Source organism: Ovis aries, chromosome 13 (genome assembly GCF_016772045.2).
Source record: "Ovis aries strain OAR_USU_Benz2616 breed Rambouillet chromosome 13, ARS-UI_Ramb_v3.0, whole genome shotgun sequence".
NCBI classification, from domain to species: Eukaryota; Metazoa; Chordata; class Mammalia; order Artiodactyla; family Bovidae; genus Ovis; species Ovis aries.
In genome coordinates, this window is record NC_056066.1 from 19610591 (window position 1) to 19623266 (window position 12676).

The 12676-nt window shown below is 42.3% G+C and overlaps 1 protein-coding gene across 24 annotated transcripts in view; it reads right to left on the reverse strand.

Annotated features, from left to right (window-relative positions):
• The window catches only part of CCDC7 (coiled-coil domain containing 7), a 301615-nt gene extending 293626 nt beyond the window's left edge, over positions 1-7989 (reverse strand). For 20 of the 24 annotated variants that reach the window (XM_060397257.1, XM_042230489.2, XM_042230484.2 and 17 more), the window contains exons 1-3: positions 7757-7989; positions 4866-5195; positions 3087-3179 (exon numbers count right to left, since the gene is read on the reverse strand). In XM_060397257.1, coding sequence (XP_060253240.1) covers positions 3087-3179; positions 4866-5144 — 372 coding nt within the window. In that variant the 5' untranslated portion in view covers positions 5145-5195; positions 7757-7989. Of the gene's footprint in view, positions 1-2493; positions 2522-3086; positions 3180-4119; positions 5196-7756 lie in introns of those variants that run through there. The other 4 variants (XM_060397264.1, XM_060397263.1, XM_042230493.2 and 1 more) reach the window with 3 other exon arrangements.
• Positions 7990-12676: the final 4687 nt, after the last annotated feature.

Below are 12676 nucleotides of genomic sequence, written 5' to 3' on the forward strand. Positions count from 1 at the left end.
TGTCTCCGCTTTTGAATATGTTATCTAGGTTTGTCATAACTTTCCTTTCAAGGAGTAAACGTCTTTGAATTTCATGGCTGCAATCAACATCTGCAGTGATTTGGGAGCCCCAGAAAATAAAGTCTGACACTGTTTCCCCCATCTATTTCCCATGAAGTGATGGGACTGGATGCCATGATCTTCATTTTCTGAATGTTGAGCTTTAAGCCAACTTTTTCACTCTCCTCTTTTACCTACATCAAGAGGCTTTTTAGTTTCTCTTCACTTTCTGCCATAAGGGTGGTGTCATCTGCATATCTGAGGTTATTGATATTTCTCATGATGTACTCTGCATATAAGTTAAATAAGCAGGGTGACAATATACAGCCTTGACGTATTCCTTTTCCTATTTGGAACCAGTCTGTTGTTCCATGTCCAGTTCTAACTCTTGCTTCCTGACCTGCATATAGGTTTCTCAAGAGGCAGGTCAGGTGGTCTGTATTCCCATCTCTTGAAGAATTTTCCACAGTTTATTGTGATCCACACAGTCAAAGGCTTTGGCATAATCAATAAAGCAGAAATAGATGTTTTTCTGGAACTCTCTTGCTTTTCCATGATCCAGCGGATGTTGGCAATTTGATCTCTGGTTCCTCTGCCTTTTCTAAAACGAGCTTGAACACCTGGAAGTTCACGGTTCATGTATTGCTGAACGTCCAAGGAGCGGTGGCTGTGTGGGCGCAGGAGGACCGAGAGGAACTACTCCTTGTTCAAGGTCAGGAGGGGCAGCTGTGAAGAGATACCCCTCATCCAAGGTAAGAAGCAGTGGCTGCACTTTGCTGGAGTAGCCATGAAGAGATACCCCATGTCCAAGGTAAAAGAAACCCAAGTAAGACGGTAGGTGCTGCAAGAGGGCATCAGAGGGCAGACACACTGAAACCATAATCACAGAAACTAGCCAATCTAATCACATGGACCACAGCCTAGTCTAACTCAATGAAACTAAGCCATGCCTGCGGGGCAACCCAAGACGGGAGAGTCATGGTGGAGAGGTCTGACAGAATGTGGTCCACTGGAGAAGAGAATGGCAAACCACTTCAGTATTCTTGCCTTGAGAACCCCATGAACATATGAAAATGCAAAATGAGAGGATACTGAAAGAGGAACTCCCCAGGTTGGTAGGTGCCCAATATGCTACTGGAGATCAGTAGAGAAATAACTCCAGAAAGAATGAAGGGATGGAGCCAAAGCAAAGCAGTACCCAGTTGTGGATGTGACTGGTGATAGAAGCAAGGTCCAATGCTGTTAGGAGCAATATTGCATAGGAACCTGGAATGTTAGGTCCATGAATCAAGGCAAATTGGAAGTGGTCAAACAGGAGATGAACATCGACACTCTAGGAATCAGCGTTCTAAAATGGACTGGAAAGGGTGAATTTAACTCAGATGACCATTATATCTACTACTGTGGGCAGGAATCCCTTAGAAGAAATGGAGTAGCCATCATGGTCGACAAAAGAGTCTGAAATGCAGTACTTGGATGCAATCTCAAAAACTACAGAATGATCTCTGTTTCCAAGGCCATCATCACTCTGATACAAAAACCAGACACACCATGAAAAAGAACATTGTAAGACAGTATCACTGATAAACAAAAATCCTCCAAATACTAGCAAACCTACTCCAACAATATGTTACAAGGACCATAAAATAAGATCAAGTGGGATTTATCCCAGGGATATAAGGGTTTTTCAATATCTGCAATCAATGTGATACACCATATTGACAAATTGGAAAATAAAAACCATATGATAATCTCAACAGATGCAGAAAACATTTCTGATAAAATTCAACATCTACTTATAATGAAAAAAAAAAAAAAAAAAACCTCTTTAGAAAGTGGGAATAGGGACTTCCCTGGTGGTTAAGAATCTGCCTTGAAATGAAGGGCATGTGGGTTCGATCCCTGGTGGGGGAACTAAGAGCCTGCATGCTATATAGCATGACCAAAAAGAAAGAGAGAAAGTAAGAAATAAAAACATTCAGATTGAACAAGAAGAAGTAAAACTGTCCTTATTTGAAGATGACATAATTGCTTAGGTGAGCTTCCCTGTTGGCTCAGATGGTAAAGCGTCTGCCTGCAATGTGGGAGACCCGGGTTCAATCCCTGGGTCAGGAAGATCTCCTGGAGAAGGAAATGGCACCCCACTCCAGTACTCTTGCCTGGAGAATCCCCCGGATGGAGGAGCCTGGTAGGCTATAGTCCATGGGGTCGCAAAGAGTCGGACACGACTGAGCAACTTCACTACACTACTAATTGCTTAGGTACAAAACCCCAAAGTATCTATAGAAAAATCCTAAAACGAAAAACAGTACATTGAGCAAGTGTGTAAGATATAAGATCAACACATGAAAAATCATATTTTTATATACTAATAAGGGAAAAAAAAAACATAATGCCATTAAAAATCATTCCAAGTAGCATAATATTAATGTATAAATCTTAAGAAAACTATACCAGATCTGTATGATGAAAATCACAGTTGCTGAAAAAATAAAACAAGAAAAAGAAATCAAATAAACCAAGAAACATACTGTGTTTGAAAGACTCAACACAGTTGTTGGGTTTGAAAGATCCAACATAGTTATTTTATTACATGAAGCCAAACCCAATCCCTAACTAACAAAATTAATTATAAAATGTAATCACTTTAATAGTTACATCATTTCAATATATACAACAAAGATATTTGTAAAAATTCAATAATCTCTTTAATGTTCGGGGTTCTTTTATTTAGTAAACCAAAAAATAGAAAAATAATTTCTTAACCCAATAAAGACTACACATTTGCAAATCAACTCCAACCAAAGCTTAAATATTAAGCAGGAGATACATTAGCACCAAAAGTAAGCTCAAGATACAGATATGCCTTAATTAAACTTTAAGATAAGTATTTGGCAGAGGATGGAAAAAATCAGTACGGTACTTTCAGGTTTCCTAAGACAATCATTTTCATGGATGGCGAATTCAGAGAACATATACAGATTCTAAAAGAAAATCTAGGCCCTTTATAGCATTAATGTCTCCACATTAAAATTACATACACTTACAGAAAAGGTTAATTCTTCATGTTCAGGCTTCACAATTTCTTTTTCTCCATTTTGAGTGCCATATCCATAGGTTTCTTCCAAACTGGCAACCACCTATGAGAAATATCAAAGCGAACTATATACTTATGGTACAAAAATTGTATTTATTAATATACTAAACATAAAAATGTACTTAATCAACCATGTCAGAATCATTTTAGCAGTAAGATTTATTTCTGCCAGTGCCATACACTTAAATTTTCCATCTCATGCCCCACCTCATATCATCCTGAAGAAGCAGTGTAATAGTCCTTCATGTCTCTCAATGAAGACAGGCCCTATGACTCTTCCATTTCTGCACTGAAGGAAGAGTCTATGAACAGCTGAAGCCTCAACTCTACTTACCACCTCAAAATCTGACTTGACTTTCTTTTCTTCCTTGAAGAGAGTAGGAAAAATAGAGAGATGGAGACCACAAAACAATATGTTTTTAAAGGAAATTCTCGGAGCTAACCCTTTGAACTTTGAGCAAACTTGTACTTTGGAAGTTTGATGAACTATACTTTTTGCATATTTGTGCTATCCCTCACTGTTCTCACTTGGTACTGGGTGCATGTACAATTACTCAATTCTGGATCAATGTGCAAAAAAGAATCTCAGAGAAAAGGAGATTCCCGCCCCACCCCCATCACTGAGAGCTAGAGTTTCTAAAGTGCAGAGAAGAGCTAACAGAGCAAGCATGAAACTTAGAAAGGCCTATTCTTAGAAAGATCTGCTTATGTCTCAGAACCTGTATTTCAGAAGGATTCCCACTGTTCGCTGACTGATGATAATGGCTCATTGTCCCTAAATTCACTGTACAAACTGTATGATTTATGCTGAACACCTGCTTTCCTTCAGGGAGTATGGAATTTTGGTACATGCAGTCACGAAATTAAAAGATGCTTGCTCTTTGTCTATGACAAACCTAGACAGTGTATTAAAAAGCAGAGACATCACTTTGCCCACAAAGGTTTGTATAGTCAAAACTATGCCTTTTCCAGTAGTCACGTACAGATGTAAGAGTTGGACCATAAAGAAAGCTGAGCACTGAAGAATTGATGCCTTCGAATTATGGTGCTGGAGAAGATTCTTGAGAGTCCCTTGGACAACAAGGAGTTCAAACCAGTCAATCCTAAAGGAAATCAACCCCGAACAATCCTTGGAAGGACTGATGCTGAAGCTCCAATACTTTGGCCACCTGATGGGAGGCTCCAATTCATTGGAAAAGACTCTTCATGCTGGGAAAGATTGAGGGAAGGAGGAGAAGGGGGCAACAGAGGATGAGATGGTTGGATGGCATACTGATTCAACGGACATGAGTTTGAGCAAACTTTGAGAGACAGTGAAGGACAAAGAAGCCTGGTGTGCTGCAGTCCACGGATTCACAAAGAATCTGATACAACTGAGCTAGTGAACAACAAAAAGGCAGAGAGTACCAAAGCGACCAACCTCCAGTGAAACCCTGGACACTGAGTCTCTAATAAATTCTTCTGGTATACATTTCACATGTGTTGCCACAATTTGCTGTTGGGGGAATTAAGCATGTCCTGGGTGACTCGAAAGGTAAAGAAATCTAGGAAGCTTGGACCTGATTTCCTCCAGACTTCATCCCATGTGCCTTTTCCTTTCGCTGATTTTGCTTTTCTTTCACTATATCTTAGCTATCAATATGACCATATGCTGAATCCAGTGAGTCTTCTCAGGAAATCAATAAACCTGGAAATGGTTATGGGGATCAAGCATCAACAAGTATCTTACCATCTTCAGATGTTTGGTAATTTTCCTGATCAATTCATCTTCTGCTATTAACTCCTTTGTCTTATTTGATGGAATGGGCAAAGCATACCTTACAACGGATTCTCCTGTTGGTGGAGATCCTAAGACCATCGGTTCAAGTTTATCACGTACTAATTTTGCACTATGTTTTTCCTTTGGTTTAGGTGACAATGGTGAATTAAATAGTCCTTTTTTAAATGTTAATTCTGGAACGTTTACCAATTTATTACTAGAGGTCAACAGATGCTTTACTGGCTTCATTTTGTTATTTACTTAGCTTCTGAATTATAGATGAAAAATCTGTTTTCCTCCCTGTGAATAAAGCATTAAGATTTCAGATTAAAAATAATGAAATAATGCCATTTGCAACATGAATGGACATGGTGATTTTCATACTAACTGAAGTAAGTCAGAGACAAGTACCATATGATATCACTTATCTGCAGAATCTTTAAAAAAAAAAACAAAAGATACAAATGAACTTATTTACAAGACAGAAACAAAATCACAGACTTAGAAAACAAACTTCTGGTTACCAAAACGTAAAGGTGAGGGGAACAGATAAATCTCGAGTTTAGGATTGGCATGTATACACTACTATATTTAAAATAAATAACAAGGACCTACTGTATAGCACAGGGACCTCTACTCAATACTCTGTAATAACCTAAATGGGAAAAGAACTTGAAAAAGAATAGATATATATGTACACACTAACTCAATCAATTTGCTAACTAAGTGCTAATTCTGAAACTAACATATTATAAATCAATTATATTTCAATACAAAACAAAAAAATTTTTACAGAAACAAAAACGATAGCAGGATTATCAATTGACATGAAGATGGTGAATCCTAAAATCAACTCTGGAGAAATTACAAAATGGAGAGGGAAACATTCCTAACAGCAACAACTAAAACCCGTGAAAAACCCCTAGACGTGTGATTTATGAGTGGGCATTTAGGACAGGTGCTGAAAGGCAGGAACAAGACAGTGGCAACAGTGAAAGAATGTATTTAGAAAACTTTACAATTTTATTTTTACCTTTCCCCCATTCTTGAGCTAACACATGCCTTTTATGAATATTATTATTTCCACAGAAAGTAATAGCCTTTCAGCAGAGCAATATCAGGGCAGCACCAAAGTCATGCTGGACTAAACAAGGAAGTAAGACCAGGCAGGCCTTAAGCTTTCATCCGCCTACTTCTCTTTGTCCAAAGCTGATTTAATATTCAGGACAATGCCTCCTCCCCAACAGTTTAAATGCATGTGCCTGACCCTGGGAGTTGTCTGATAGACTGGCATAATTAAGATGAAATAGCATTGGTTCCCTGTTGTCTGAAGCACTCCACACCTAGATTAGTCTGTTGTAATCTGAAGTATGTCCTCTAACAACACATGTTCAAGTCCTAACCCTTGATACCTGGGAATATGATCATATTTGAAAAGTCTTTGTAGATATGATCGAGTTAAAATTAAATCATATTGGATTAGGGTGGGCCCTAAACCCACTGACTGGTGTTACTACAAGAAAGGAAGATGAAGACACTTGTACTTGTGCATAGACATACAAGGAAGAAAGCCATGAAATGACAAGGGCAGAGATTGGAGGGGTGCAGCCGTAAGGCATGGAATATTAAGGATTGCCAGCATCTACCAGAAGCTGAAGAGCAGCAAGAGAGGATTCTTCCCTAGAACTTTCAGGTGGAGCACAGCCCTGCCAACATATTGATTTCAGACTCAGGCTCCAGAATAATGAAAGAATAAATTTCTCTCACAATAAACTGTTTCAGGGACTTCCGAGGTGGCCCAAGTAGTTAAGATCCTGTGCTCCCCAATCCCTGGTCAGAGAACTAGATCTCACAAGCTGAAACTCAGAGTTTGTATGATGAAATGAAAGATACTCCCTGCAGCAACTAAAGATTCAACCTGCCACAACTAAGACCCCCACACAACCAAATACATTTTAAAAATAAAAAATTGTTTTAAGTCACCTTATTTGTGGCACTTTGGTACTACAGTCCTAGGAAACTAATTTGCTGATTGAAATGATTCAATAGAAAGAAAAAAGTATGACAGAGAGAGGGAACTGCTGTGAAGAAGTTCTTGTGTAAACAGAAAAGGGTTTTAAGGCACAAATGGGCCTTTAGAGGAGGGAACAGAGCAAGTTTATCTAAGAAGATGGGAATGCAGAGATAATGGGCTACTTTAAGAAACCAACAGAAAAGGATGGGAAATTCACCAGGTGCTAGTAATTAACCTAACAAACCAATCCATCAAGCACACCACAATTTTTTAAAAGTTACATGTGGTGAAAACATACAAGAAAATACTTAGAATTTTACACCTCTGTTCCATTTAATCCTCCTAACAGTGCCAGGAGGTTGATTCTGTCTCACCAGAAATTTACCCAAGGTTACCAGTCACGCTGGTTCAGTGGTAAAGAAACCGACTGATAATGAAGGAGATGCGGGTCTGATCCCTGGGTCTGGAAGATCCCCTGGAGGAGAACAAAGAAACCCACTCCAGTATTCTTACCTGGAGAATCCATGGACAAGAGAAGCCTGGCGGACTACAGCCTACGGGGTCACACAGAGCCAGACTCAACTGAGCAACAACAACCAGTCACTTTTAAACACGAAGACAAATGTATAGTGTTCCTTCAAGGATTCGCTTGATACCATTTCAAGCACTTTAAAGAGACATTATAGAAAAGGGGGAGCGAGGGGAGGAGAGATGTGGGTACAAGGATCACTGGCCTTAAAGTCTGCATCAAGATAAGGAAACAGAGAAAAACAAAGATGCCTCTGCCAGAGAAACTAGTGGAAACGCTCGGAGAGGACGAGGGAGGTAGCTCATCCCCTCGGTGTACCTGCTGACGCTGCGGGCACTCGGGCTACTGGGTGGGCTGGCGCTGCCGTGGCTGGCTCTAAGGTGAACACGTTGGAAATTCTGAGCCTCCCGCACTTCCTACAGGACTGAAGCCTGCAAATCCTGCAGACCCCAGCCCTGCTGTTTTACAAACGGACATTTGTGCTGAAAGGAAAGGGCGGGCTCCGACGACCCGCGGCGGCAGCTGCCAGCCGTAGCCCGACGGCCGTTGACGCCACGTCACGACGCTGTCGCCCAGTAGCAGCGCCAGCGGCGGGAGCCGAGAATCACCTGCGGGAGGGGGAGGGGCGAGGGCTTCCGCGCCCCCTACTGGCCCGCCCCGCCCGCTCTCCTAGGTGATTCCTTCCAGGTGATTCACGAGCGCAGGTGATTCACGTGCGCGGGTGCTTCTAGGCTTTCGGCCTGGAGAGCTAAAACACCATCCTATGTGGTGCTTTGAGAGCTTGGGCTTCACTGGCAAAACCTGAGTCCCAGGACCTCCTCTGGCATCAGCTAAAGTTTTCACTGGGAGGTGTTGTGGAGTCAGTTGCCACGCTTTTATTTTTTTATTTTAGACCACTAAATGTTTTGTTGAGAAATAATTGATTTGCCTGCTAAGTCACTTCAGTCATGTCCGACTCTGTGACCCCCACGAACTGTAGCTGGCCAGGCCCCTCTATCCATGGGGATTCTCCCGGCAAGACTACTGAAGTGGGTTGCCATACCCTCCTCCAGGGGATTTTCCTGACCCAGGAATTGAACCCACATCTCTTCTATCTCCTGCATTGGCAGGCGGGTTCTTTACCACTAGCGCAGCCTGCTTGCTGCTTCTGCTGCTAAGTCGCTTCAGGCGTGTCCAACTCTGTGCGACCCCATAGACGGCAGCCCACCCGGCTCCCCCGTCCCTGGGATTCTCCAGGCAAGAACACTGGAGTGGGTTGCCATTTCCTTCTCCAAAACATGAAAGTGAAAAGTGAAAGTGAAGTCGCTAAGTCAGTCCGACTCTTGGCGACCCCATGGACTGCAGCCTACCAGGCTCCTCCGCCCATGGGATTTTCCAGGCAAGAGTACTGGAGTGGGTTGCCATTGCCTTCTCTGAGGGAAGCCTGAGAAGCATGTAATTTATGGGTACTCATTAAGTACTCACAGGAATTTTGCCTCAGGAGGTGGTCAAAACTAGTCTTACACTAAACACTTCCCTCAGTTCAGTTCAGTCACTCAGTCATGTCTGACTCTTTGTGACCCCATAAATTGCAGCACACCAGCACACCAGGCCTCCCTGTCCATCACCAACTCCCGGAGCTCACTCAGACTCATGTCCATCGAGTCAGTGATGCCATCCAGCCATCTCATCCTCTGTTGTCCCCTTCTTCTCCTGCCCCCAATCCCTCCCAGCATCAGAGTCTTTTCCAATCAGTCAACTCTTCCCATGAGGTGGCCAAAGTACTGGAGTTTCAGCTTTAGCATCATTCCTTCCAAAGAAATCCCAGGGCTGATCTCCTTCAGAATGGACTGGTTGGATCTCCTTGCAGTCCAAGGGACTCTCAAGAGTCTTCTCCAACACCACAGTTCAAAAGCATCAATTCTTGGTGCTCAGCTTTCTTCACAGTCCAACTCTCACATCCATACATGACTGCTGGAAAAACCATAGCCTTGACTAGACGGACCTTTGTTGGCAAAGTAATGTCTCTGCTTTTCAATATGCTGTCTAGGTTGGTCATAACTTTCCTTCTAAGGAGTAAGCGTCTAGACCTGGCAAAAATGAATCTTCAAAGTAATACCTGAGTGAAATACTTTCAATAATTTGACTAAGAGTTCAAGAATATTTACAGGCATATTAAAACATCCAGTACCCAACAAGGTAAAAATCAGTCAAGTATGCAATCAAAATTGCCTGGCTGGGGGAGGGTGGTGTCTATCTCTCAGAGTTTGCTCAAACTCACATCCCCTGAGTCTATGATGTCATCCAACCATCTCATCCTCTGTCATCCCCTGCTCCTGTTGCCCTCAAATCTTTCCCAGCATGAAGAGTCTTTTCCAATGACTCGGTGCCTCCCATCAGGTAGCCAAAGAATTGGAGCTTCAGCATCAGTCCTTTCAATGATATTCAGGGTGATTTCCTTTAGGACTGACTGGTTTGATCTCCTTGGTGTCCAAGGAACAAGAGTCTTCTCCAGCACCACAGTTTAAAAGCATAAGTTCTTTGGCACTCAGCCTTCTTTATGATCCAACTTTCACATCTGTACATGATCACTGTACATGTACATGAAGAGATTATCTGGGACAACCTGGGTGTCAGCAAGTGAGAAAGAAGCAGAGGGGGACTTTCCTGGTGGTCCCGTGGTTAAGACTCTATGGTTCCACTGCAAGGGGCACAGCAGGTTCCATCCCTGTTCAGGGTACTAAGATTCCCACATGCTTCCAGGCACGGCCAAGGGGGAAATAGAAGGCAGAGGGAGATTTGACATAGAAAAAAAGAATGCAACGTTACCAGCCAGGCAAAGATTCAAGCCATGTGTTCATAAGTCAAGGATTGTCAGCAGCTACCAGGAACTGGAAGAGGAAAGAGGCAAATTCCCTTCTAGAGCTTCTGGAGGTAGTGTAATCCCGCCAACACTATGACTTTAGCCCAGTGAAATATTTCACATTTCATGAGAGATTATTTTGTTTTAATCCACCAAGTAATAATCTGGAACAGAAGCTATCAGAAACTAATACATGTAGTAAGTTAAAGACAGATACTCTAAAACCTAAATGTTAGTTGTTCAGTCATGGTCAACTCTTTGCAACCACATGGACTGTAGCCTGCCAGGCTCCTCTGTCCATGTTATTCTCCAGGCAAGAATACTGGGGTGGGTTGCTATTCCCTTCTCCAGGAGATCTTTACAACCCAGGGATTGAACCTGGGTCTGCTGCATTGCAGGCAGGGTCTTTACTATCTGAGCCTAAAGTGAATCATAAAATAAGACAGAAAAGAGTTGTAACCAGTGACTCAAAAGTAAAAAGGAGCTAAAATGGAATTTTAAAGATATCATGGGAAGTGAAAAAACTGGGCCCATTTGCTGCTATTTCCAATATTGAGAAGTAAGATTAAGAGAACAGTGGTTAAACGGCAATCAAAGCTCTCTAACAGACAGCAACCCAGGAGTCAGTTAAATTAAAGGAAATTGCAGTAGTTTGGGAAAGTTGCACTAAGGCATTTTCCTTTGTGAGGAAGAGTCCTAGAGTTGTTCTAAAAGACAAAAAAATATTAATGTCCCTTCATTTCCCTCTACTTCTCAGTGCTTAAGTTGCTCCCTCCCCAGATGCTTTTTGTTTTTTCCCCCTATCTTTCCATTGCCACAAAATTCATGGGTCCCATTCCAGGAACTATAACTACATCTTTCCAATAATCCTTTATTGTCACCCAAGCTTTTTATCTGGAAGAATCAATCAGAAGCAAGAGAGACAAGAGGATTTTTATAAAACTTATAAAGATCCATAATGTGTCTGTCTTTCAGCCCATGAGGGCCAGTATAGGGGAGCATACAGGCAAAAGGCAGAGCAATATATGCCCAGATACTATGCAGGGCTTTATCTGTGACTTCTCATGGGATTTTTCTATCTCAGAGAACTTTTACTAAGAGGATCAGGGTGCCCTTATGACCAAAACCCACTTCAAAAAAAGAAAAAACTTTGAGGCTTTTTAATGTCATCTTTGAAAGGATCTGAGATTGGCTTGATAGAATTCAGGAGAAGTTGAGCTGTAAGAGGGCCAAGCTATTCCCATCAAACAGCTTGTGAAAAGAAATAGTTCTGCCTAGAGTGCTGAACCAAACTGTCTTTTACAGCACCCTGGGAAGAGTTATTCCTTCCTTTTCACACATCTGACTGCTTAACAAATAGTATGTGTGCCTTCCTTTTATCTCCCAAGCTAACCAGTCAGAGTTCTGTAAATGTGCAAGATTTCTACTCAGAGCATACATAAATTTCACTCTTTTTGCATTTGGCATAGGTGAGTGTCTCTGTAATTATTGTCTGAAAAGGATCAGAACTTTCCTCTAAGCCAGGGTGAATCTTAGCATTGGTTAGGATGGGTGTGCGAGAAGGCAATGGCACCCCACTCCAGTACTCTTGCCTGGAAAATCCCATGGATGGAGGAACCTGGTGGGCTGCAGTCCATGGGGTCTCGAAGTCGGACACGACTGAGAGACTTCACTTTCACTTTTCACTTTCATGCATTGGAGAAGGAAATGGCAACCCACTCCAGTGTTCTTGCCTGGAGAATCCCAGGGATGGGGGAGCCGGGTGGGCTGCCGTCTATGGGGTCGCACGAAGTCGGACATGACTGAAGCGACTTAGCAGCAGCAGCAGCAGCAGCAGTAGGATGAGTGTGAGGCTGATCATATGGACCCTCTAGCACTCATCCCAAGGATAACAACAATCAAGTCACTGTTCGGGCAGCTGTCTTTGAACCTGCTTCCCAGTGCTCAGTACAGCCTTATCCCTAATTCCTCCTCAGTGAGAGAATAGAGGATTATTTATTGCCAGATTGAATAACATAGCTGTTACTAAATCCAAGGACTTTGTTCAAATCATGTTGCTGTTGTTCAGTCACTAAGCCGTGTCCGACTCCCTGAGACTCCATGGACTGCAGCACACCAGGCTTCCCTGTCCTTCACCATCTCCCAGAGTTTGCTCAAATTCATGTTCATTGAGTCGATGATGCCATCCAACCATCTCATCCTGTGTCACCCTCTTCTCTTCTTGCCCTCACTCTTTCCCACTATTAGAATCCTTTCCAGTCAGTCAGTTCTTTGCATCAGGTGGCCAAAGTATTGGAGCTTCAGCCTCAGCCATCAATCCTTCTAATGGATACTCAGGGTTGATTTCCTTTAGGATTGACTGGTTCGATCTCCTAGGAGTCCAAATCATGTTAAAT